The sequence below is a fragment of the Selaginella moellendorffii genome, unplaced genomic scaffold (assembly GCF_000143415.4).
Source record: "Selaginella moellendorffii unplaced genomic scaffold, v1.0 SELMOscaffold_62, whole genome shotgun sequence".
Taxonomy (NCBI): domain Eukaryota; kingdom Viridiplantae; phylum Streptophyta; class Lycopodiopsida; order Selaginellales; family Selaginellaceae; genus Selaginella; species Selaginella moellendorffii.
In genome coordinates this window covers 684,000-705,452 of record NW_003314323.1, presented here as the reverse complement: position 1 = coordinate 705,452, position 21,453 = coordinate 684,000, and the positions used below count along the sequence as shown (strand labels likewise).

The 21,453-nt window shown below is 48.3% G+C and overlaps 6 protein-coding genes and 1 long non-coding RNA gene across 7 annotated transcripts; 1 reads left to right on the top strand and 6 right to left on the bottom strand.

The window, feature by feature from the left end:
* Positions 1 to 4,865: 4,865 nt before the first annotated feature.
* Positions 4,866 to 10,898, bottom strand: LOC9644263. The gene is made up of 23 exons (XM_024689556.1): positions 10,776 to 10,898; positions 9,657 to 10,504; positions 9,482 to 9,594; positions 9,205 to 9,413; positions 9,027 to 9,146; positions 8,848 to 8,976; positions 8,675 to 8,800; positions 8,562 to 8,617; positions 8,417 to 8,516; positions 8,247 to 8,364; positions 7,987 to 8,199; positions 7,616 to 7,937; positions 7,464 to 7,557; positions 7,298 to 7,406; positions 6,967 to 7,238; positions 6,779 to 6,906; positions 6,492 to 6,726; positions 6,255 to 6,443; positions 5,920 to 6,200; positions 5,684 to 5,867; positions 5,382 to 5,624; positions 5,230 to 5,318; positions 4,866 to 5,166 (listed from the first exon to the last, which is right to left on the bottom strand). Exons 2-23 carry the CDS (start codon positions 10,436 to 10,438, stop codon positions 5,019 to 5,021), a joined length of 4,260 nt encoding a protein of 1,419 aa, XP_024545324.1. The 5' UTR covers positions 10,439 to 10,504; positions 10,776 to 10,898; the 3' UTR covers positions 4,866 to 5,018.
* Positions 10,899 to 11,008: 110 nt separating this feature from the next.
* LOC9644262 lies at positions 11,009 to 12,715 on the bottom strand. The gene is made up of 4 exons (XM_002984368.2): positions 12,366 to 12,715; positions 11,853 to 12,293; positions 11,679 to 11,794; positions 11,009 to 11,564 (listed from the first exon to the last, which is right to left on the bottom strand). The coding sequence occupies exons 1-4, from the start codon at positions 12,620 to 12,622 to the stop codon at positions 11,146 to 11,148; spliced, it is 1,233 nt and encodes a 410-aa protein (XP_002984414.2). The 5' UTR covers positions 12,623 to 12,715; the 3' UTR covers positions 11,009 to 11,145.
* Positions 12,716 to 12,743: 28 nt separating this feature from the next.
* On the bottom strand, positions 12,744 to 14,639 carry LOC9644261 (D-glycerate 3-kinase, chloroplastic). The gene is made up of 9 exons (XM_024689412.1): positions 14,114 to 14,639; positions 13,922 to 14,001; positions 13,773 to 13,866; positions 13,652 to 13,727; positions 13,492 to 13,592; positions 13,362 to 13,436; positions 13,174 to 13,290; positions 13,067 to 13,117; positions 12,744 to 12,984 (listed from the first exon to the last, which is right to left on the bottom strand). Exons 1-9 carry the CDS (start codon positions 14,606 to 14,608, stop codon positions 12,847 to 12,849), a joined length of 1,227 nt encoding a protein of 408 aa, XP_024545180.1. The 5' UTR covers positions 14,609 to 14,639; the 3' UTR covers positions 12,744 to 12,846.
* A 63-nt stretch (positions 14,640 to 14,702) lies between these two features.
* On the bottom strand, positions 14,703 to 15,629 carry LOC9644260 (vacuolar protein-sorting-associated protein 37 homolog 1). The gene is made up of 6 exons (XM_002984366.2): positions 15,524 to 15,629; positions 15,383 to 15,470; positions 15,286 to 15,325; positions 15,184 to 15,230; positions 14,995 to 15,115; positions 14,703 to 14,927 (listed from the first exon to the last, which is right to left on the bottom strand). The coding sequence occupies exons 1-6, from the start codon at positions 15,601 to 15,603 to the stop codon at positions 14,773 to 14,775; spliced, it is 531 nt and encodes a 176-aa protein (XP_002984412.2). The 5' UTR covers positions 15,604 to 15,629; the 3' UTR covers positions 14,703 to 14,772.
* Positions 15,527 to 17,056, bottom strand: LOC9644259 (peroxisome biogenesis protein 16). The gene is made up of 7 exons (XM_002984365.2): positions 16,954 to 17,056; positions 16,847 to 16,904; positions 16,553 to 16,787; positions 16,261 to 16,496; positions 15,929 to 16,209; positions 15,803 to 15,870; positions 15,527 to 15,753 (listed from the first exon to the last, which is right to left on the bottom strand). Exons 1-7 carry the CDS (start codon positions 17,020 to 17,022, stop codon positions 15,630 to 15,632), a joined length of 1,071 nt encoding a protein of 356 aa, XP_002984411.1. The 5' UTR covers positions 17,023 to 17,056; the 3' UTR covers positions 15,527 to 15,629.
* Positions 17,057 to 17,072: 16 nt separating this feature from the next.
* Positions 17,073 to 17,419, bottom strand: LOC9644443. The gene is made up of 2 exons (XR_002994142.1): positions 17,276 to 17,419; positions 17,073 to 17,222 (listed from the first exon to the last, which is right to left on the bottom strand). It is a non-coding gene; the product is annotated as an uncharacterized LOC9644443 (long non-coding RNA).
* A 108-nt stretch (positions 17,420 to 17,527) lies between these two features.
* Positions 17,528 to 21,436, top strand: LOC9644442. Its single transcript, XM_002984473.2, has 8 exons — positions 17,528 to 17,962; positions 18,012 to 18,133; positions 18,193 to 18,311; positions 18,369 to 18,531; positions 18,584 to 18,777; positions 18,843 to 18,985; positions 19,039 to 19,394; positions 19,455 to 21,436. The coding sequence occupies exons 1-8, from the start codon at positions 17,756 to 17,758 to the stop codon at positions 21,253 to 21,255; spliced, it is 3,105 nt and encodes a 1,034-aa protein (XP_002984519.2). The 5' UTR covers positions 17,528 to 17,755; the 3' UTR covers positions 21,256 to 21,436.
* The last annotated feature ends 17 nt before the right edge of the window (positions 21,437 to 21,453 follow it).

Sequence of the window (21,453 nt, the reverse complement as noted above, 5' to 3'; positions counted from 1 at the left end):
TTGAAGACGGTTGAGTCGAATAGGAAGATGTGGCTAACAGCAGCCCAGGAATCTGTTGTTTCTACTTCTTTCTGGGCCGACAAAAGAGCAAGAAATAAGGGAAAACCTGATTGAATAAGTTCAACTGGAAGAGAAAAAATGGGTTGTGTGCGCGATCAGCCACCAGAGTGAACTCTCGAGCCTCCGTTTCCACACTCGCTGGATAATGTCCCACCAGGTTGAGGCCGGGGCTTTGAACAGAGGCGAAGCAATTCAGCAACTCCCAAATCCGGGAAGGGCTTCCGCCAGGGTGCTGCGCAGTGAATGCAAATTCAAAATTTACTAATGGTTCAAGTCAATGGTATGAAATTTTATTATCGAACCTGGTTGCTGAGATCATGGCTATCAAGTAAGTGTAGAAGTAAGCACTAAGACCAGTCGGGACTGCGTTTGCTCCACATTTTTGTGGAAGAGACGAATTGGCTGGAGACTTTTGTGTCGCTGGATGAAAATTTGTGGGTCTAGCATTCCTGAAACAATATCGTGTATCAAGTATTCGTGCTTGAGCGAGTCATGGTGTGGATGGCTATGCCGACGTCGGTGCTCAACAATCATCCTCCGTTACTGCTCCCCTCATCTCCTTTGCTTGAAGCTCTCAAGAGAACTGGCGAGGAGCATGTCGCTGCATTTCACTTCCCATGAAACGAACAAGAGAATGAACCCTAGGCCAACCTCCCAACCCTTATTGCGTCAGGGCTTTAAATCCCACAGGCTATGGAATATTCTCGGAATATTCTTGTGGTTCGTGCGCGGTTCCTGAGCGCCCTCTTCGATTTCCGAAACGCAGCAAATGGCTGTGGAGCTTTTTATTCGTGGTTCTTGGTAAACGGCTCTACGTGTGTAATTCAAGCGGCGGTGATGAGCTGCTGCAATCCCGGAGATGTTTTGATCCTCCCCAGGAACGCCCACGTCTCAGCATTCTCAGCCATGGTTCTTACTGGAGCAATGCGTCGCTATGTTCTTCCTTCTTACGAGCTCTGGGAGATTTCTCACGGTCTCTCTGCCGAAAGCATTGAGCTGGCCATCTTGGATCCGCAGAAAAGAAAATACGTGAGCATTGGAGCTGTTCTGATTGTCTCGCCAACTTACTTTGGAGTGTGTAGCCCAGTGGCGGTGATCGCAAAGGTGTGTCACAAGCATGGTATCCCAATCATAGTTGATGAGGCTCATGGAGCTCACTTCAAGTTCCACTTGAGGTATGGTCCTTTTATGTGGTGTATAGCTGAAGTAGGCCTAGCCGCAAAGCTAGATATTGAGCCAAAGGAAAACGGACTGGAAACATTGAAAAATCCAGGCCATTTGCTGTGTCTTAACCATCTTTACGTGTCAGCACAAAACACTATCATGCGGATCGAAAGAAGATTGTGCCACTCCCACGAACACCACGTTTGCGTCTCATCTGCCTTGGCCTGTGCACCCTGTTGCTTGAGCTCGTGCAATTTGTCTCAGATTTTCATCTTTGCATTTGAAGGAATAAGGTATTCCCGAGCTTCCCACAAATTTTGACCAAGACTCGATTTTCTTGGCCTTTCTGTTTTCAACTGAAGCTAAATAACGATGCCACTACGAGAGGGCATCCTTTTCCAAAGAATTAGATGCACACATCATTTGCTCACTTTCTGGTGTCTTTGCGGCTACAAAGTAGGATTCCATCTTCAACGCCCAATCTGAGAGCGTTGTCTTGATTCTAGCACCATTATAGGGCTTCAGCAATGGCAGCACATAAAGCTTCTTCTCTTTCTTAAGCAGATGGTATAGTGTCTTCACTTTGGGTGGAGATTCCTCCTCACGCTTGGGCTCCGGGGAATCTTCTTCATCAGAATCATCCAATCGCTTGTGAGTCCCGACATTCTTTAATTCCACTAGTGGGGTAGCAACCAATTGAGTGAGTTTTAAGGTGATTTACGAAAGCTTTTTGGGACAATAAGGACATTGTCCATTTTAATGTAAGAAGATTATGATACAAGGATATCTCGTATATGACACCACAGTGGTGTATAGCTGAAGTAGGGTCATAAGAACCGGTACAATCCTTTTTAGGCCTCACTGGTTTTTACAGGAGATTTGTTAAGGATCTTTCACTACTCCACTTACTAATTTGCTCCACAAGAAAACCTCATTTCTATGGAGGTGTTGAAACATGTTTTGACTCATGCTCCGGTTTTGACCATTCTAGATCCATCCAAGTCCTTTGTGGTGATGACGGATGCAAGCGATTCTGGCATAGAAGTGTGTTAATGCAAGAGAGTAAAGCTATTGCTTATGAAAGCCATAAATTTAGCAGTGCTGAGGCACACTACTCTCTGTACAATAAAGAATTTCTGGCAATGATATATGCTTTACAGAAATGGAAGCATTGGACAGACCACCATGCATTGAAACATTATTTGACTCAAGCGTTCTTTGTAAATTTCCACTTTAAGATTGTTCACATTCCAGGAGATAAGAACTTAGTAGCTGATCTGCTCAGTCGATGAGCATGCATGAATGCAATTTCAGTGGCTATCACGAATTTTACAACTTCCTTTCCAGTGAAGTATGCTAGAGACACGAATTTTAAGTTGATTTATGAAAGCTTAATGCCAATTGAGCTTCTCTAATACCAATTGTAAGCTATGTGAGTTTCCTCATTTTCTAATCTAATCTCTTCATTCAAAAACTGTTTGTGAGGCCCAAACAAATAGTTATGTGCCCTACTTCAGCTATATGCCACATAGGAATTGCATGTGGTGTCATATACGAGATATTCCTATATCATAATCTTCTTACAAGATGGCGAAGCAGTTTGACATGGTAATATTGCCTTTTTGTAATTCCTTTTGCTATGAAGATTTAGGGAATACAGGTCTCAATCTTTGTAGATTGGCAGGATGTTTCGTCATGATCCTGAAGAGGCGAGGCCTCCTTGTTTGGAATTCCTCAAGAACGCAATCTGCCAAGCTGAAAAGGACCTATTTGCTGGTCAGCCAAATGTCCGTCAGCTGCAAGAAAATGGTCGCCAGTGACTATTCACTTGACAACTACGATATTGAGCCTCTTCACGAGCCTCAGCTTCTGCCATGTAATTTTTCGATCAGATTGTCTGTGTGTTCTAACTTTCATGTTTTGATTCCTGGCAATAGTAAACTACTTCAGAAACGAGTCTGCAGACCGAGTCCCTTTAGACTCGTACTGTACCGACAGACACCTACTTCTCATTGAGGAAGCGCTGGTCAGAGCAGAGGTGGTGGCTGATGCGGGTGGCCTTCCCGAATTTAGTGCCGATGGTCTGCTGCCTCTTTTCAGATTTGAGCTTCCCCACGCACTGAACGCCAGCGTAAGCTGAAGCCCGCTACTAGTAAGTATATGCCTTATTGTATCTACATCGTTAACATCGTGTCTGCTAGGTGAAGGCTCCAACCCTGCTGCAAACGAAATGGAAGAGAGCCGAGGGTGACACTATTGTAATTGACCTTGAAGGTATGGTGGCGTGATTTTGGTGTTCTGAGACTGAGCTCTCTATTTGTTTCTCTTTGCAGGGTTGCTGCAACCAAAACAGGGTTGGAAAATTCAAAGGAGTAAATGCGCCTTGACAGTCTCATGTCAGGATAAGTACCGGAAGTTCTCATTCCCAAGTGACACACTCCAGGATCTGAAACTCTCTCTAGACGATGAGTCGACTGGCCTGCTCAAGATTACAGTCCCGAACAAGTTTCATGTAACAGCAGGTTTGTGATATACATTCATAAGCTTAGCCACTCATCTCTTGCGTCATAAAAGAAGAAAACTCATCGTGTCTACTAGGCGAAGGAGGGTGACACTATTGTATTTGATCTTAAAGGTATGGTGGCGTGAGTTTGGGGCTCTGAGACTGAGCTATTTCTCTCTATCTTTGCAGGAATGCTGGAACCAGAACAGGTTGGGAAATTGAAAGGAGTGAATGCGGTTGCCACTCGGTGTACGCTTCGATCATGATGTTATTAAAAACCCGAGCACATCACCCAAACTTCCACACTGCGTAGAGACTGATCAAGTTGTTTGTATCTTCCAGCCCGTGGAGAAAGCGGGAATGAAACGTCAATAACTTCTCCAGCGACGCCACTTTCAAGGGCCTTCCATCCACCTCTTCCTATCCAAGCACGCCTGGAGAACGGCCACCAAAGTTCTCGAACTGACGACCACGTCTCCCGCTTGCATGGCCGTGAAAAACTCTCGGCCTCGCCACCTTTGCATATCCCATGATCATAACATTCCAGCAGACCGAATCCCTCATCCCATCAAAAACTCGCCAACAATCCAGCAATCTCCCCCACTTCGCATCCATATCCATCAGACTGTTGCAGACGAAAACGCTGGACGAAGTCCCTGTCCCTGTTCTTGTAAGCTGGGGGTAAATCTCTCCGCCCAGGTCCAGTCAACCCAGATTCGTGCAAGCATTGAGCACGGCCGCTCCACTCCATCTTCCAAAAGCATAAGCGCAAAGAGCTCCAAGGCTAGCTCGTCTTCCCCTCCTTGCGAGCAAGCGCTGATCATTGCACTCCACAAAACCACGTCCTTTGTTCCCAACTTGGCAGCAGCCTGGAAAATCTCTAGAGCTTCTCTCATGCTGCCACACTTTCCATAGAAATCCACCATGGCGCTGGCCACGAACCTGTCCACCAAGAATCCACCACTCTGGATCTGGGAATGAAGAGCCAAGCCTCTCTTGAGGCTCCTGAGATTGATGATCTTCCCCTGTAAATCTCTCCTCGGCCAGCGAGACGAAGACAAATCCTGACCGTTAAAAACAATCGTAGTAAAACCTATGTATCTGGCGGAGCGGCGCTGTGGAACATTTTCAAAGCATAGAGTACTAATATAACTTATGACCATTTTTCTGTTCGTTTTCTTTCTTTACAGGATAAAAAAAAGAGTAAGAAGGAGGATAATCAAAATGCAAAACTGTGCTTGCTCTATGCAAACTCACTGGATGACGAGAGAGCGTATCTTGTGAGATTTGATCAGGCCTCCCAAAACTTGGCCGGGTCTTCGGTATAGACAGTCCGGTCCTGGATCTCCAGATTTGCAGCGTGCCAATCTACGATCCTTGCCTGGGTACATTTACAGACGAGCAGAGCGACGGGAATGAGCCACCAGTTGTTCTCCTCCCTGCCAATTCATAGACACGGCGAGTGAGCGAGTGAGAAACTCTCGATCGAGCAAAATACTTACGAACTAAACGCCAAGCTCACGAGGGACGACAGGTTTTTCGATGAGAACTTGACTTTGTAGTGGAAAAAACCCGAGAGAAAGGCTGCCACCTATGCACATTTCCGACAGTGTGTGATCACAAAACGTGAAGAAGAAAAGCCAAGTTGGTTTACCGTGTTTGTGAGAGAAGTCATGTTCCAGAGGTTGTATACTCTAGCCAGTCCGGCAGCTTTCCGGGGGCCGTGGCTGAAGAGAGCGTTGATTCCTGTAGGAAAAGGAAGCAGCGACGCCAGGGGTAGAACTAGGAGCACAACAAGGAATGCGTCCAACGAAATCGAGTAAAACTGGAGCAACAATAGCAGCGTAAGGCTGAAATCCGCGAGGAGCAAAATTGAAATGACCAGACCCACTAAAGCCTGCCAAACAAAAACGAAAGAGAAAAGCTTAGAAAGTACAGAGAGAGCAGACTACTTACGTGGTGGCCGACACACCGGGTGTTCTGCAATAACAATGAAAGAGGATACAGTATGTCTCTTGAATCCTCCAAAGTCCGCAAGGTAACCGTGTCTATTAAACCTCCCCCAGCTCTTCTTAGTCGAGGAGTTTGTTCATGCTGCCGCTCAGAGGAAAGAAGTGGAGCCTGGACGCCGTTGTTTGTCCTACATTCGAAGAATAGCCACTCACTGAGTTTCCAAGAAAAATGCACCTCACCTTGGATGCTGAGACCATAATGAAGCCATACTATCCAGGGGCATTGAAGAAAAGGACTCAGCAGTATTTAGAACAAGTCCCAGCTGATAGTATCCAGAGGCAGTGGCCTGGAACCATGCCAAACGAACAGCGACACCGTGATGCTCCAGCCTCGGATTTGCATGCGAATTCAGCCACTCAATAACTGGTATCAACGTAGATCTTAGCCGCCCCTTGCGGACCAGTCTTAGCTGTGCATTTAAGCCGGCTACCATTCGATACCATATGGTCGCTGGTATAGCCTGTCATAGAGTTGAATGTTTGAAGCAAGCATCAACTTGTAAGGACAGCCAAACCTGTCCCATGAGACTTGTCAAAAGGTTATCGCTGTGAAGGTGGTAGGGAGCCATGTAGCTACCATCTCCACCAAAAATGATTGACATTGGAAGCCTTTGCATTAGCTTAGGAGGTAAATCCGGTCGTTTCTCGTCGCCACCCAGAAAGACGTCAATATAACCCAGGACTAGCTCGGCGGTTGCAGCCACCTGAAAAAATTTGCAACTTAGAACAGCGAGAAGCTTTGCACTACAAACCTTCAGGCCCTCGTACAGTGCTCGTGATCTACACGAACGTAAACATGCGTGATCATACTCGGACCTTACAAACTCACGAAGTTGCTGAACTTTTCTCCTCCGGCGCCACTGCTGCCATGACCAGCCAACGGGATATGCAGCAAAGCACAGTATGCTGTACACAGACCCTTCCCACCACTGGTACGCTGCAAGGCAATTGATCTCATCAACGAATCTGTTGAAAGCGTCTTCGTACCTGTACAAGAAACTTAGTCGACAGTAAATTGAAGGTGAAGTATTCAACGTACACAAGATCAACGATTTGCTCGGGCGGAGAATGAGGAAGATGCCAAGGCTCTGCGAAAGAATTACATCCCATAAAGAACATCCTATGTACATGGCTTTGGGATTCTTCGACTCTTGTGGTCTCTAAGACCTGCCAGATGCAAAAAGTTAAAGAAGAAAAAAGAAACAGACATCCACAGGCAAGGCGTACCTCATTTAAAGATTCCAAGAAGGGAAAGGAATGATCAATATGAGCGCCCTGTGGGGCTGGAGTAGGCCCAGAGAAGTCGTCTGTACCGACTAGCTTCGCACGAGCAATGCTCAGCACGAGAGCCAAAGCTATCATAAGACCAGATAAGAGCAGAGTAAATAGCCAAGGTCCTCCCAGCGCATATATCAACTCTTCTAATGGTGTATAACAGTTTGGCATCCTGTACTTATCGGAATTGCACTGATAGGGGCATGTAGGCTTGAGTGCTCCTCCTGAAAAACAAAGCCAGAGTTGCGTAGAGAGTTTGAAACACATAAATCAAAACACTAACCACGAACATAGACATAAGAAGCCCGCCGAGGCAATTTTTCCGGAGGGCAAGGTTTGCACAAGGAAGCATCCGAGCCAGAGTCATTCTTGTATGTTCCAACAGGGCATTCCTGTCAAAAGAGAATCACTAAGTGTGAACTTTATTTCTCTTGTTGCAAAAAACTTACCATGCAGAAAACTCCAAACAAACCGCTTGGGCACTCTTTTCCGGTTATGGTACCATCGTCTCCGGCATAGCCAATATCCCCTCCATTTCCACCTCTGTTGAAAGGTAACAAAAAGCCTCTGACATTGAACCAAAACTGCAAGAACTGCGTACTTGGTATGTATAAGTCCTTTTATCGTTGCAATTGCAACAAAATCGTCTCCAGTTGGTACGTTTGACCAATGAAAATGAACTCGTCCGCCGCCGCCACCGCCTCCACCTACATACCCACCTTCGCCTCCACCCGCAGAAAGGACTGATCCATTTTGCAAGGCCAGATTTTGAAGGAAGAGCAAAACACTACCGCCGGATCCACCACCAGCTCCTGTTTCTTCTTTGGCATCGGAACCACTCGAGTTGGTAAGACTTCCACCGTCAGCGCTGATAGTTCCATAAACTTCGAGAGTTGAAAGAGGGTGATTTTGCGATCCCATAACTGCAAAAGCAAGAAATTAGAGATGAATTCGAAAATTTATCTTACGTACCAATCACTCCACCACCACTGCTGCTTTTACTTGAGGTTGAAGAATTTCCACCACCACTTCCTAGTTCGCATGGAAGAGTTTTCTTTCCATAAGTATCTCCTCCCTCGCTCCAGCTGCCTTTGTAATACCCTTTGCCACCTCTGCCTCCAAATCCTCCACCTCCTCCAGCGCCTGACGAAGACGAGTGACCTTTTCCAAGACCACCTTTGCATCCTGCGAGCAAGACAATGAGCCTTTCAAGCAGACTGAAACCTACGTACCAAGGCCAGCAGCTGATATGAGTCCTCCGGGATTGACTGTAACAGTCCTGCCACGTTGAAGATGGACGACACTACCCCGTATAACACCGTCAATTGCAATGTCTTCCACACGGCATATCTATAGCATAAACATTCAGCTCAACAAGGACTTTAAATCACGAAGACCGCACCTGAAGGGTGAAAGGGAGTGAAACATTTAAGGTACAGTCCTCCGGAGGATTGATAATCTCGGCAGGGCATTTGGAGGTGTCGCAATAAAGTTTTGAAGACCTGGAAACAAGATTAATAGATGTCGAAGTTCGTCGACATACATACTCGTCTGTAGTTGTAGTCTCATCGGGTGGAGCTAATAACATGGCGCCTGGACCAATCTAGAACGCCACAAATGCTGTTAATGCTCAGATTCTAGGAAAATTTATCAAACTTACATGAATGTTATAAAAAAGCGACAGAAATAGTCTTTGAGCTCTGATGTAGTCACCAGCACCGGCCAACTTAAGCATCCCTTGTCCATGAATGCCAAGATTTGTATTGGATTGCAAAGCTGATTTACCCTGACAATAAGAAACATTAGACCACATTCACGGATTTTAAAGCTCACCCTTATAAACACCAAGTTGCTGGCTTCCATAGTGGATGTGCTGACCATGACATCTCCGCCACCATCAATTTGCAAAATAGAATTCCACATCAACAGCATCTTTACAGACAGCTTGAGAGCTCCATAAACCTGCGTCGCAAAGCCTCGTAAGATTCTAGCTTTCAAAACACGAACATCACCTTGATTATTGAATTCTCCATAACAACCTCCTCCGCAACAAGTTCAAACTCAGAGCTTGGATAGTGAGCCAAGCCAAATATAAGTGTCCCTTCGTACGATAAACTTATCTGCCCTCGAACCTGGACAACACCAAAATGTCGTCAATGCCTTAACAAACATAGTAGTCGAGTGACGTACCAAAACTCTACTCCAGAGCAGCGGAACTACCACTCTAGCTCTACAGAGCACTTCCACATCCACCCAGAGAGGATGTGTAGGGAAGTCCAGTAGAGGAGTATCAGTCACAGTCGATTTGTTGTTATTGCTGATGGTTAAGCTCTGCCGAACGACATAAAAGAGCGTTCCTGCGGCCCCAGCATTTTCTGGACAGCCAAAGCTACTCCCCCCTGGAAACATCAAACCGGTTGAAATGCTCAGTTGAAATCAAATCAAATGCAAATCATTGAGCTTATACCATGGACGTAAATGGAGACATCTTCCTGCCTATAGCACTTGACAGCCACGCGACCACCGCCTCCCCCACCTCGACCATCGCCTCCTCTAGCCGTTAATGTCCCAACTCCTGTCCTACAAACGTTTCCGAGTAAGGCAAAGAATAAAAGTAAAAAAGAGAAAGACCAAATACTCACAATCTAGCAGCCCCCACAATAACACTACCACCAGAGCCACCACCACCTTTCTCCCCCCCGGATCCTCCATCTGCACTAATAGTCCCATTCAGCTCCAAAGCGTGCATTACTGTGACGTTGATCCGGCCACCACCACCACCACTATAGTTTACAGTCTCGCTCGTGCTACCTCCACGACTTCCATGGCACCAAGGCGTAGCAAGCGACGACCAAGCATAGACGTCACCGCCCCATATATCACCTTGATCTTTGGTGGCACAGCAAGCCCCTCGTCCCCCGTGACCGCCACCAGCGCCTTCGAGCCCTGAGGGAGTGCCACTTGTCTGTGCAGGTGGTGCTCCACCGAGACCAAGCGATGAAAGTGACGAGTTCGCCCTCAAGTACGTGTTCTCGGCCTGGATGACGATCGTTCCCGCAACGATGGACGCATTCACCCCCAGAATCACGTCCCCGGAGAGACTAGCTACTATGGTGCATCCGGAGAAGGGGCAGTCGAGTGTCACGTCGGAAGAGATGCTGAGATTTCCCGCGCCGGCGATGCAGAGATCCCTGTCCACCGACACACTCTCTTCCAAGTAGCAAGTCGTGTCGAACGAGCCGGTTCCATGTAAGTCTTCTTCACAGTGAACCGGCGAAGACTTGGCAAATGGTGAGCAGCCGAGATGGGAAGCTTGTGCCTGGAAGTCATTGACGATGTTGTGGGCGCTTGAGAATTCGATGGAAAAACTTCCCAGAGTGAGCCAGAGTGCTAAAACCCCTAGGAGAATTGCCTTGAGCTCCATTCCCAGGCAACCTCTTCATCCCAGACGAGAAGTCACATCGCAAGTGGATTTTAGTGCGTTGTTTTCCTGCGGCAATAAAAACAAAAACCGTTGTCTCAGTGACCATGCATGCAGTCTAGAACAGCTGCCACACTCATCCGAGGAAAACAAGAATGGAGAAGAAAAAGAAAAATTGGAAAGATTTTTAAAAAATGAACGTTGCGAGCGCTGGAGCAAGAAAATGCGATTCGAGGAGCCTCTCGAAGAAAGCCATCGCAATGGAAGAGCGAGAAGCGAGAAATTTCGCGAATTTCTGCCGAAATGCATCCGAGCCGAGCAGTGGCGAGAGAGATCGTACCTGTGAGGCGAAGATCGCGCCCGGCGTCGCAGCTCCCAGCAAGGCGCCCTAGATCCCCGCACGCGAAACCCTAGCGCCTTGGGGGAAAACTAAAGAGCTCCAAGAACACCATAGCCAAGGGGGAAAAAGAAAACACTTTTAAAACGCCATTTTGTTTAAGCTGGGATTTACACGTCAGTCCGTAACTTGAAATTTACCCTTTCTTCTTCCGTCCGTACGACGCGATGCAAAAGGAGAAAAGGCGTGGCTTACTTTTGATAGAAGTCTTCGTAAAAGAACATTTCCATCACAGGTGAAAAAGACAATTACAATTGTTTAATCTAACTATTCTCACGCCAAAGAATCATCTTTTCACATAAAAGACCGATTTTTAGCTGCTGCTTAGCAGACGAACGTAGGCCATCTGTGTGTAGCCATTGAAAACTCGCTTTTCCAAGCTATGGAGGCCGAGCTTCCGGAAGAGAGTTCGGTCTCCATCGCCCACCAGCGGCCTGGAGCTCCTGGCGGGGTCGTAGCGGTTCTGCTTGGTCAGGCTCGGGCCAGCCACCGGCGGGAGCTCCCAGTAGAGCTGGAGCATCGATTCCACCAGCCGGCCATTGTGGAGGTGCTGCTGGTGAGAGATCGGAGCGTTGCTATGGTTGAAGTTGTCACGCATCTCGCCGCGGACGCCCCACCACTCGCCGCCGCCTCCACAAAGTTGGGACGAGTCCATCGCTTTTTCCCACTTCTTGCTCCTGTACTGTCTCGTTCGTGCCTCTTCGCTTTCGGGGTCACAGTTGTGTCCGCCACCTGCGAAGAAAAAGAAGCTACAAAACGTGAAAACGGAGAAACTTGAAAAGCAAAAAAAAGAAAGCAACGAAACGAAGCGACTAGGGAAAGTGAAAGCTACTACAAAACCAATACCTTCTATGTGGAGCTGGTCACAGATTTGCCGGAGCGAGTAGTGATCGCCAGTCCCGGTGTCGTAGTTATCTTCGAAGACGAGGTGCTGGAATCCAGCATCCCTGGCTTGTTTGATCCTGACATCCAAGTTGGTTGTAAGAAAAAGAGGAAAGTTTGCTCAAGAAAGAAATGTACCTTTTCAACTGGCTCTGGTGGTCGTCGAAGAACACAAGTATCCTGCTCCTGTCCTGAACACCAGCTTCCTCGAGAACTTTGTTCCACTTGACGCTTCCGAAATCCACGAACTGCTTTCCTGCGAAGTAGCGAGTGTTGCGATCCACATATGCGGGACCTTTCTTGAGGTACTTTTCTGGATGGCGGGGACTTATCGAGATTATCGGTGTCTCCGGCCGAGCCTGTCTCATGACCCACGTCGAGTGCCCTTTGAACGCGCCGCTTTCGATGAGGAGCAAAGGTTTCACTTGACGAGCCAGGAACCAAAGGCCGAAGGAATGATCAAAGCCCATCCCGAAAGCATTGTTCTTGATGGGTCTCTTCTTGTACACCGGAACAAACTCCTGCAATCCTTGTACGAGCTCCTCTCTCGTCCAAGGAACCGCAGAGCCTTCCTTCGCTCTAAAGAAAATACAGAAAAAAACGAAACTTTTTAGCCGAGGAGAGATTCCAAATCACAAACTCGATGCTTACTTGCACCAGGGAACACCCAAGACGCCGAATTCCGCCGACAGTGCAGCAGCAGCTCGGGCTTTCTGAGACGATTTCCAGCTCTGGTTCCATTCTGCACTGACCAAGATGAGCAGCACCACTGCGAGTAGCAGAATGCAAATCACAAAGCCCAGCCGGAAAAATGCGGGTACTCTGAGACCACCATTCTTGCTGCTGTTAGCGAAGAACCAGGCTCTAGTTCCTGCTAGGACCAGTGTCCTCCCTGAAAGAGCTCCCATTGCTACAAAGCTAGCTTCTATCCTAGGTTAGCAAAAGGAAACACAAAGGACATCACCTCCTTAGAAAAAGCGGAATTTCTAACAGTCCGTCGCCTTCAGGAGAACAACCACTACAGTAGCAGCATGTGAAATCCTTAATTATATTGCACATCTCCACTGCATAAAACGAAGGACAAGCATTCTTGATTTCACAAACGAACCTCGCGTTGGATTGATCGATTGACTTATCCAACCGGGTTCCTGTTCTTGTCGATGGAAAACTTGAGGACGTTGTCTGGTTTCGCGTTGCCAGGTCCCTCGCTGTACAAAGTTTCGAGGTACGCCTTGTATGCGGGCATATATCTCGCCACGAAGTCCGCAACCTGCAAAGTATTCTTATGGTCAGCTCGTTTTCTAGTGAGGAAGCTTTCTAAGTTTTCTAAAGAAACTTGAGTTGATTGATACCTGTTCATCGCTCATGCCAGGTTTGCCTTTGGCCTTCATAGCGATCTCTGCCTGTACCCACGACATTATTAGAATGCCTCGAAGCGAAACAAATGTTTCTTTAGTACCTCAAGACGCCACTCATACACCCAACCGGGATCGTCCACTTTGACAATTATCCATGAATCCACAAGACTGAACCAGCCTTTTTGATAGGCCACCAAATTCTTGTCGACTACTTCCAGCTGCATCAGGAGACACAACCACCGGGTTTAAGCAACCGAACAAGAGTTCCTAAGTAATCAAAACAAGTTACCTGAGGATCCACGGAGCTAACTGCGGCTTTACCCAACGGCTTGAAGCCCAGCATCCATCCTTCGAACAAAATCACCTGTTCCAACGCGTTTGAGAAGAGCTGTGCGTAAAAAAAAAACAACAACGAATACCTGCAATGGTCCTGTCACTTTGGACCATGTCGATGGATCTGATCTATCACCTCGACCATTGTACGCAGACTTGTCATAGTGTGGCACACTGGCCACTTCTCCTGAAAAATAAAAAAGCGAGATGTTAGCATATGTAGCACAACAAACAATCCTGACAGACCTTCGGCAAGATTTTGAAGGGACTTTATTGTCTGAGTCCCAAGATCTAAGTCGTGGCTTCCAGCGTTTCCACGAAGCTGTAAGCAATTGTAAGAAACGCACCAAGGTCAGCAACTTCTTACCTCCAAAAGCAAGTTGCCTTGATTCTCTTTCGCAAGTGTTTGCTGATCGGCTGCTGTAAGGTAGAAGTCATCAATTGACACTGACGCAGCGGTTCTGGAAAAAACAAGACACAGGTTACGTCCTTCTGCCAATGAACAAAACACCATACCTTCCAGAATAGTTGAACATGTACTCAAGAGCATCCACAAGCGTAGTCTTCCCACAACCTTGAGGTGCACTAATCCCAATCTGCAACACAGAAAAACCAACTCCATGTTTCAGAAACATCGTAAGGAAAGTGCGCCATGCATGCACTAACAGCAGCTAACAGAAGCCTCGGAAACACAAAACAAAGTCTTACCACTAACGCAGGAATCGGCTTATCGCCGTCGTTAAACCGGCCGCGATGGCGTTCCAGCTCCCTCTTGCACCACATATACACCGGCAGGTAGTAGTGATAAACTCTCGCCTTCTCCGACTCGCTGAGCATCAATTCCCTGAAGCCCAGGATCCGAGACAGCCTCAGTCCCATCTCAATCCACTCGTTCATGTCCCGCCTCACGTCCTCGGCATCCAATCCAATCCTCTCCAGCAGCGGCCCCTTGCAGATAAAGTCGTAGAGATCCGCGAGCGGCGTCACAGCCGGCATGGACGCAGCCTCGGGCATTGGGCTTCCATCCCGGACGCTCTTCCTGGCGACGTTGCAACCCCACAAGGAGCACGTCCCCATCGTCGCCCGACTTGTGAAGCACGAAGGTGACGGAAGGCCACTTGTTGGGCATGCTGCTACCCGTGACCCATTTGAAGAACTGCTTGCTAACTGCCATACCGGAATGCTAGCCACTGCCGCGGGCATCGTTGCTCCTCCTTTCACCTTTCCTGTTTCCTCCCCTAAAAGCGCTACGAAGGATAAAATACTCGCTCTAAAAGGCACACGAAAAGGAGAGAAAGGCTGTTAATCGGCGAAAGGGTTTAAATTGAAGATACCAGTGCGCAGCGCTATGAGATCTCTAAGATCGATCACCCGGCCAGAGCGGCCAGGCGAAGCAAAGTTCTTCGGTGATAGAGAACCCTTTGCTGCCTATACTTTTGGAGAAACTCCGGGAACTCAAGCTCGCCGCTCAGTAGCTTGTGGTGTAAGCTTTCGGATTCGTCGTCCGCCGCGTTGGCTGCCTCTGGAATGAATCAATACACGCGTCGTCAGCAAAGAAGAAGAAGAAGAAGAAAAAACTCTCTCTAGACCTTGTAGCTTGTTTAAGATTGATGCTGGCGAGCTCCTCGCCAGGATCTCTTTCTCTCGCCGCTGAGCGTCTGAAAACTTCTCCTGTGCTGTGGCCAACTCGGTCGTTCTGATGATCATACACTGCACACAGAGAAAAAAATTTTAAAAAGACGAAAAATACAATTTTTTACACGAGAAAAGAAGCATACCTGGTTTCTAAGCTCAGCCATCTCGGACTCCTTCCCCAAATTATGTCCTGACAAGCAAAAACAATGAGTTTTTTGTTCAACAAAGAACAATCAATCACTCACTTGCGAGGTTCACATTGCTCTTTCTTAAATCGTTCCGGAGCTGCCAAAATTCCCAAATAAGAAGGGATCCAGCCAAGAAGAAAGAAACCACGCTCACCGTGTCCAGTTGCTTCACCTCCTCGATCGAATGGAGGTAACTCTCATACGCGTCTTTATCCGACAAGAGCTTCCGGAGCTCCTCGACGCTGCAAGAAAACACTCAGGGGTCACGCTGGGCAAGAGATCGATCAATCCCCACCTCTTCTCGTGGAGCCTGGATTCATTCATCGCGGAGCTCGACATAGAAACCCTAAAATAAGAACCCAATCGCTGGTCCATCTTAAATCTTTACGGTTCTTCTCTCGTCACGACGCGGCAGTGTACGAGTAAATGCTTTGGACTCCCGCTAGCAGCTCCATCGCCTTGGATGCCAAGGTGCCGAACAAAGGTAGAGGCTTTGCTACCTTTCCGATCCTTTGGAATTGGTGTCTGCAAATAAAGGATTGATACTAGCAGTGACGAAAGTCCGCAAAGCTACCTCGAGTATGTGTCGAAGAAGGGACTCCTGAGAAGATAGAAAGCCCACAAGAGTTGTCGTCGCTTAAGCTGCAATGAACAAAAGATTAAAAAACCTCCTTGAGATGTGGAAAGCTTTAGAACTTGCCTCATTCTTTTCGGCAGCTGATAGTGGTCTGGATGGACTCCCTTGAGAAATTATCAAGGACTCGTTGCTACTCTTGCTACTCCATTGATCTGTCAAAAACAAGATGCTGAAACCCGTAAGATCTATGGCGAGTGAAGCCAGCCAAGGTTTCCATGACTTCAGTCCGTATCGGCGGATGAGAAAAACGTAGATCAGTGGTCTCAAGATGAGAGAAGTTTCACCGACGATGAACCACCTAGCGGCTGGTTGCTTCCAAAGCGAGAGCAAGCCTCTTTGCACAGCTAGAAGAAACCAAAGTGAGAACTCGAACGAAGGAGAGGTGATGTTCTTACGTTGTTGAGCAGCGTCCCTCTTTTGTAGCCACGATGGTCTTCCAGAGAGGCTGTTTCCAAAGCTATACAAGGCTCCCATAGCTTTTCCTTGAACGTTTTGTGGTCGACCGCTTGTTCTAGCTCCTCGTCTCGCGTAAGGATCGCAGTACGAGGCCTCCTCTTGATTCTCGGACTCTCCTCCATCGATGAGCATCTTGTATCCACTGTCGTGGAAAATCTTTAGCCTGATCAAGACCCTATAGAGCAAACAAAGTTAGCAGAAAATTCTCTTCTTCATAGAAATAAAGCTTACTTGATCGCTTCCACGACGGCTAGAGTGCTCCATTTCCCATTTGGACCGCGGTAGTGCTCGGCAGTCAGCTCCACCAACACCTCGAGCTCTTTCACAATCGAGATGAAAATCGGCCAAGGAATGCTTTTGTCACGATCGTCTGCGCCGCTGCGCATGAATGGGGGAAGATTTTTGGGACTGGCAGACTCCACAATATATTGATTCATCACCGTGACGAGCCCAATCGCCGTCGACACTGCCACGATCGCGATCAGAACAAAATGCTGGACGGAATGGCCAAAGAAAATTCCTTACGCGCTTCCGGAGCCAGCTCCGAGCTCGCAAACCTCTCTGGCAGCAGCCAAGTCATGGTCTGGAAAGCAAGAAAATCTCAGGACCAAGAGCGGTGCGACAGATCTCACCGTAGCAATGCTCTCGATTGAAGCGAGCCATTGCCGATTGCCACGCACCCACGCCTTGTACGCCTCCATTGCTATGGCAACCAAGAACCCTAACGCTAGAACACTGTAGAAATTTAGGGTTTATGAGCAACGCAAATTCTTTTGCTGGATTAAATCGAAAATTGGGACAAGCATTCTTCTATCTAGGATTCTTCTTTCACGATCTCTTTCGCTAGCAGCGCCATGCGCTTCCTCGAGTAGCGCTGGTTCCTCAGGAATTTCGGATCCATCTGCCGGTATTCGGATCGATCAATCACAAATTTCTATAGAAATCTCTACTTACCCCTTTCTTGGAGGTGTAGCGCTGCCTCTTGGGCTTCTTGATGCCATTGCGGTGCGCCTTCCTCGACTGGTTGTGGGCAGTGTGATTCTTCGACTTCGCCATCGCTGCCGCTCAATCTCCGCCGCTTACACTGCCTAGAACCCTAGCCTGCCAAGAACCCTAAAGGAATATGCTCCCTTCCAAACATGTCCGTACAGGTGGGAATTTGAGCCGTTGGATTGACACAAATTTTCTAGCCGTTTGCTTCGAATGAATGAAGAGGTCGGGTGTTGTTTGGTCGTTTCTTCTCTGGAGTGATGACGCCGGCGGGTCGGAGAGGGGTGTGACCTAGGATTATTAGGCGCGCACGAATTCGCGAGCCCGGGGGGAGGGCGCCACAATGCCGCGCAGCAGCGCCAAGATTCTTGGCCAAGAAATGCCTGAAATTTCGCCTCCGGCGCTCCAGATCGAAGGCTAGGCTAGTTCTTGGGTCGATTTTTCATGGGAAGCAGGAAAGATTCAGTGGTGGCCGCGGGGATTTGCTTCTCGGACGAAGATCGCAGGGTCGATCCTCACTTGGGGTATCCTCGGGCCTACGCGAAGCTGTGCCGGAACGCCTGTGCCTGGCTCCAGCTCCAGGGATTCTTGCTGCCTCACGCAGATGGCCCTCCCAGAGCGTTTCTTCCCTACACTGCTCGTCCGGAAGAGGTGCGGTTTCTTACTGTGGTAGGGTTTTGTTCCAACGAGTTCTTTCCAGGTTGCAAAGCTGGAAGAAGTCCAAGATTTGTTCCCGATCGTTCTCAGTGACACCAGAAAGGAGCATCCCTCGCATCTCCACAAATTCAAGGATGTTCTCTGGCAGCAGCTTGATCACCTCGGGTAAAAAGTAGTTTTTTGCTTGTCTCTTGCTAAAAAGTATTGTGGATTTCTTTGCGCAGCAATGCTGGTTTTGATCCGGCGTGTTTTAGAGTAGACTCGTATGGCAACGTTCTTTACTGGCATGCTGACCCCGCCTCGCCACTAGCCTGGGAAGTCTGCCACTGGTTCCCCTATTCAAGTATGTTGTGTTTTACTTTCCTACGTGACGATAACTCTTGTCTCTCTCCCCGCGTAGGAGGCGGCAAGACGGTTCTTAACAATCTAAGGCTCGCGCAATGGCAAGTGAGTCTGAAGAAAAAGGAGAAGCTTGAGTTTCTCATTCCTTGGTGGGATCTCCAGCTTGGGGTGTCGATTAATCAGTTTCTTACAGCATTTGATTCACCGAATATTGGATTCCGGTAATCACTCGTTGTACAATCTATGCTTTGGCTAATACTTCGTTCTTTTCAGACAAAGGTGTTTTTCTTTTTTCTTTCTTGGTGGTGAAGACGAGCTTCCAGATGGAAAGACGTGCATAAACGATCATCAATGGTCACATCATTTTCTAGAGAAGAAGAAACGCTCGGGGCTTGCAGTGGCTGGGCTCGTCCGGCTTCAGAAAGGAGACGAATCTGCAAACTCCAGGCTGTCGTCTTCACCTTCAGGTTGGCATTTGTCTTTGTCTTGTTCCAACGTACGAAAAACACTATATTTCGCATGCTACTTTCAGGATTACACCAAAAAGACTGGACTGTTTCGGAGGAAGATGTGCTTTTGCGAGGATATCAGAAGTTTGGTTTTGGAAATTGGAAGGCTATAAAAGAAAGTGAACCCCTTCTTACAAATCGTTCTCTGGTTCAAATTCGAGATAAGGTATGCAGTGTCTGGTTAATATTATGTTAAAACTGACACATTTTGTTAATCAGTATCGATCCTTGACTGGCCTTCAAAAGGAAAACCTGCATTCTCCGAGTTGTCTGTCACCTCTTCATTCACAGGACGGTGACACTAACAGCCGAATTTTATCATCCATAAAGAGAGAGTCAAAGATCAAGCTACTGAGGGAGGAAGAAAAGCATATGAGGGAAGGCGAATCTTCAAAACTGAAGCAGGCCCTGCAGAGTATCAAAGACCAAAATGAACAGGAAAAGGCTGCCTTGGACACTCTGGAAGCAGAGCTACGAAAACAAAGAAAGCAGGTGGAAAAGCAGAGACAGTGGAACGAAACACAGGCATCATATCGCATCTGCCTTGAGCGGATGATCCAAGAAACTATGCACCAGTAAGTCATTCTATCGTATGTAATCTTTACGTGACTAATGGTTGCGCGACCGTTAATCAGGAGCGTGGTTTATAAGGAAGAGTCGAGGCTGAATGAAATCGCCTGCAATTCTCTCATGGCGCAGTTGGAGTCTCAAGCTGAGACATGCAACGCGGCCGAATCTCGGCTTCTGCATAACGCTCATAAGAGGCAAGACCTGCTGCAGATGACCAAGCCAGTTCCTCTTTTAGAGTCCGGAAGCGTGGAGGCTGCTGCAGACGAGGAATGCGTACCAGAGAAATCTTCAACGCAGCTGGTGAAAGCAGATCGTCATGCTCCTCCCAAGAAGCAGAGAAGCAGCACCAGAGACAGAGAAGTCTTGAAAGCAAGGGATCTCCAAAACCATCAGCCAGCCAACGTCTCCAACAAGCAAGACAGCTTCAGTGACTCCGAAGATCAGCATCGTAGTCATAAGCGATTCCGGAAGTCGACAACACCGGCCAAGAGCAAGAGATCCCAGTCCGCTCCACGGCAACGACTTGACAAAGAAAACAGTGTGGCTCGTCGGGAAACACCAGCGGCACCCGCGTCTGCAAAACCGTCAATGGACAGAATTTACTACGAGGGTGGTGCTGCGCCAAGGGAAGCTGACGATGGAAGTAACATTGCGAATGCGGGCAGTGATGGTGAAGGATCGGAGGTGACGAGAACATTCAAGCTGATGCCTGTTATCAAGAGGGATAAGCAGAACACTGACAGTGGTTATGCGAGCTGCGGGAGCCAGCGATTCAAAGGCATACTCCATGCACCACAGAGCAAGGAGAGCAGGGATAGCAGCGAGCGCTTTGAGATCGACGTCTCCGCGATAGATTCCCGCGTAACAGCAGGAAGTTCCAAGTGCTCGAGGACACCGTCGGCTAGGAACTTTGTGGAGCTGCATTCGCCGGAGGCAAGGAAGGCACTGTCAGAACGCGGGGAGATGTCATGCGACGAGGAAAGCATCAAGGAAGGGAAGAACACTCTCGATAAGTGGCTGCAAATACTATTGACGAGCACAGAACAGGTTGCGGGAGCAGAAAAGCAGGATCCACCCCGTCCCGAAACTCAGGACATCGTAACAAAGCCAGAGATAGAACAGGAGGAGGCAATTCAGCTACAGCCGAGCCAAAGCAAATCAAGAGGATGGCCAGAGGACATTGCAGTCCCTCCCCCCGGACTGGCTCGAGGCTTCAGCCAGAAGATACCAGAGGAACGAGCGCAGGCGAAGAAATCAAGCTCCGACAAGCTCAAGGTCCCATTCTCCGGTCTCCTTCGTAGGCTGAGCTTGAGGCAGCAGCACGGCGCTACTCCAAAGCCAGCGGCAACGGGCGAAGCCGACTCAAAGGATCCTCCCAGGAGGCAAGTTACTTTCGAGGACTGGGAAGGCATCTCCAACAAGCTGGCGGGCATGAACATCGACAGCGGCAGCAGCAACAACAGGCACTCGGTAGTGAGAGACAGGAGAGACGCTGCAAACCATCACCTGAGAAGCGCGAGCGTCCGCGGCTCGACGAGCTCCCCGGCGAGCAAGAACACGACGAGCAGCGTGATAGCAGTGGATCCTTCTCCTCCGCCGCCCAAGCTCGCGAAGTCCGTGCTCTACTACTCGACCGATAACTTCCGGAGCAACAGCGTAAACCGGAGCCATGGCAGCAGCAACAAGGAGAACCAGGGGGAGAACAACGCCACCACCACCATTGTCAAGCATCATCCAGTTCCAAATCTCAAGGCCATGTCGCGAAGAACTTCGCGGCGAGCTTCCATCGACGAGTGCGCGCAGGCGTGGAAGAACCAAGTCAGTCGCTTGGAATCACAGCAGCAGCAGCAGCAGCTCAAGGCCTGATCGAGAGCCAAATTCTTCCAAGAATTCGCAGCAGCAGAGACGATTTCCAGTCGGCAAACCAAAACAATTCGTCCAAGAAAGAGTAAGTGTTCTTCACTTCGTCATTGTATGTCTATGTAACACTATGGTTATTTTTCGTCGCGTGTAACAACAATACAGCATTGATTATTTTTCTCTCCAACATTTCAAACTATAAGC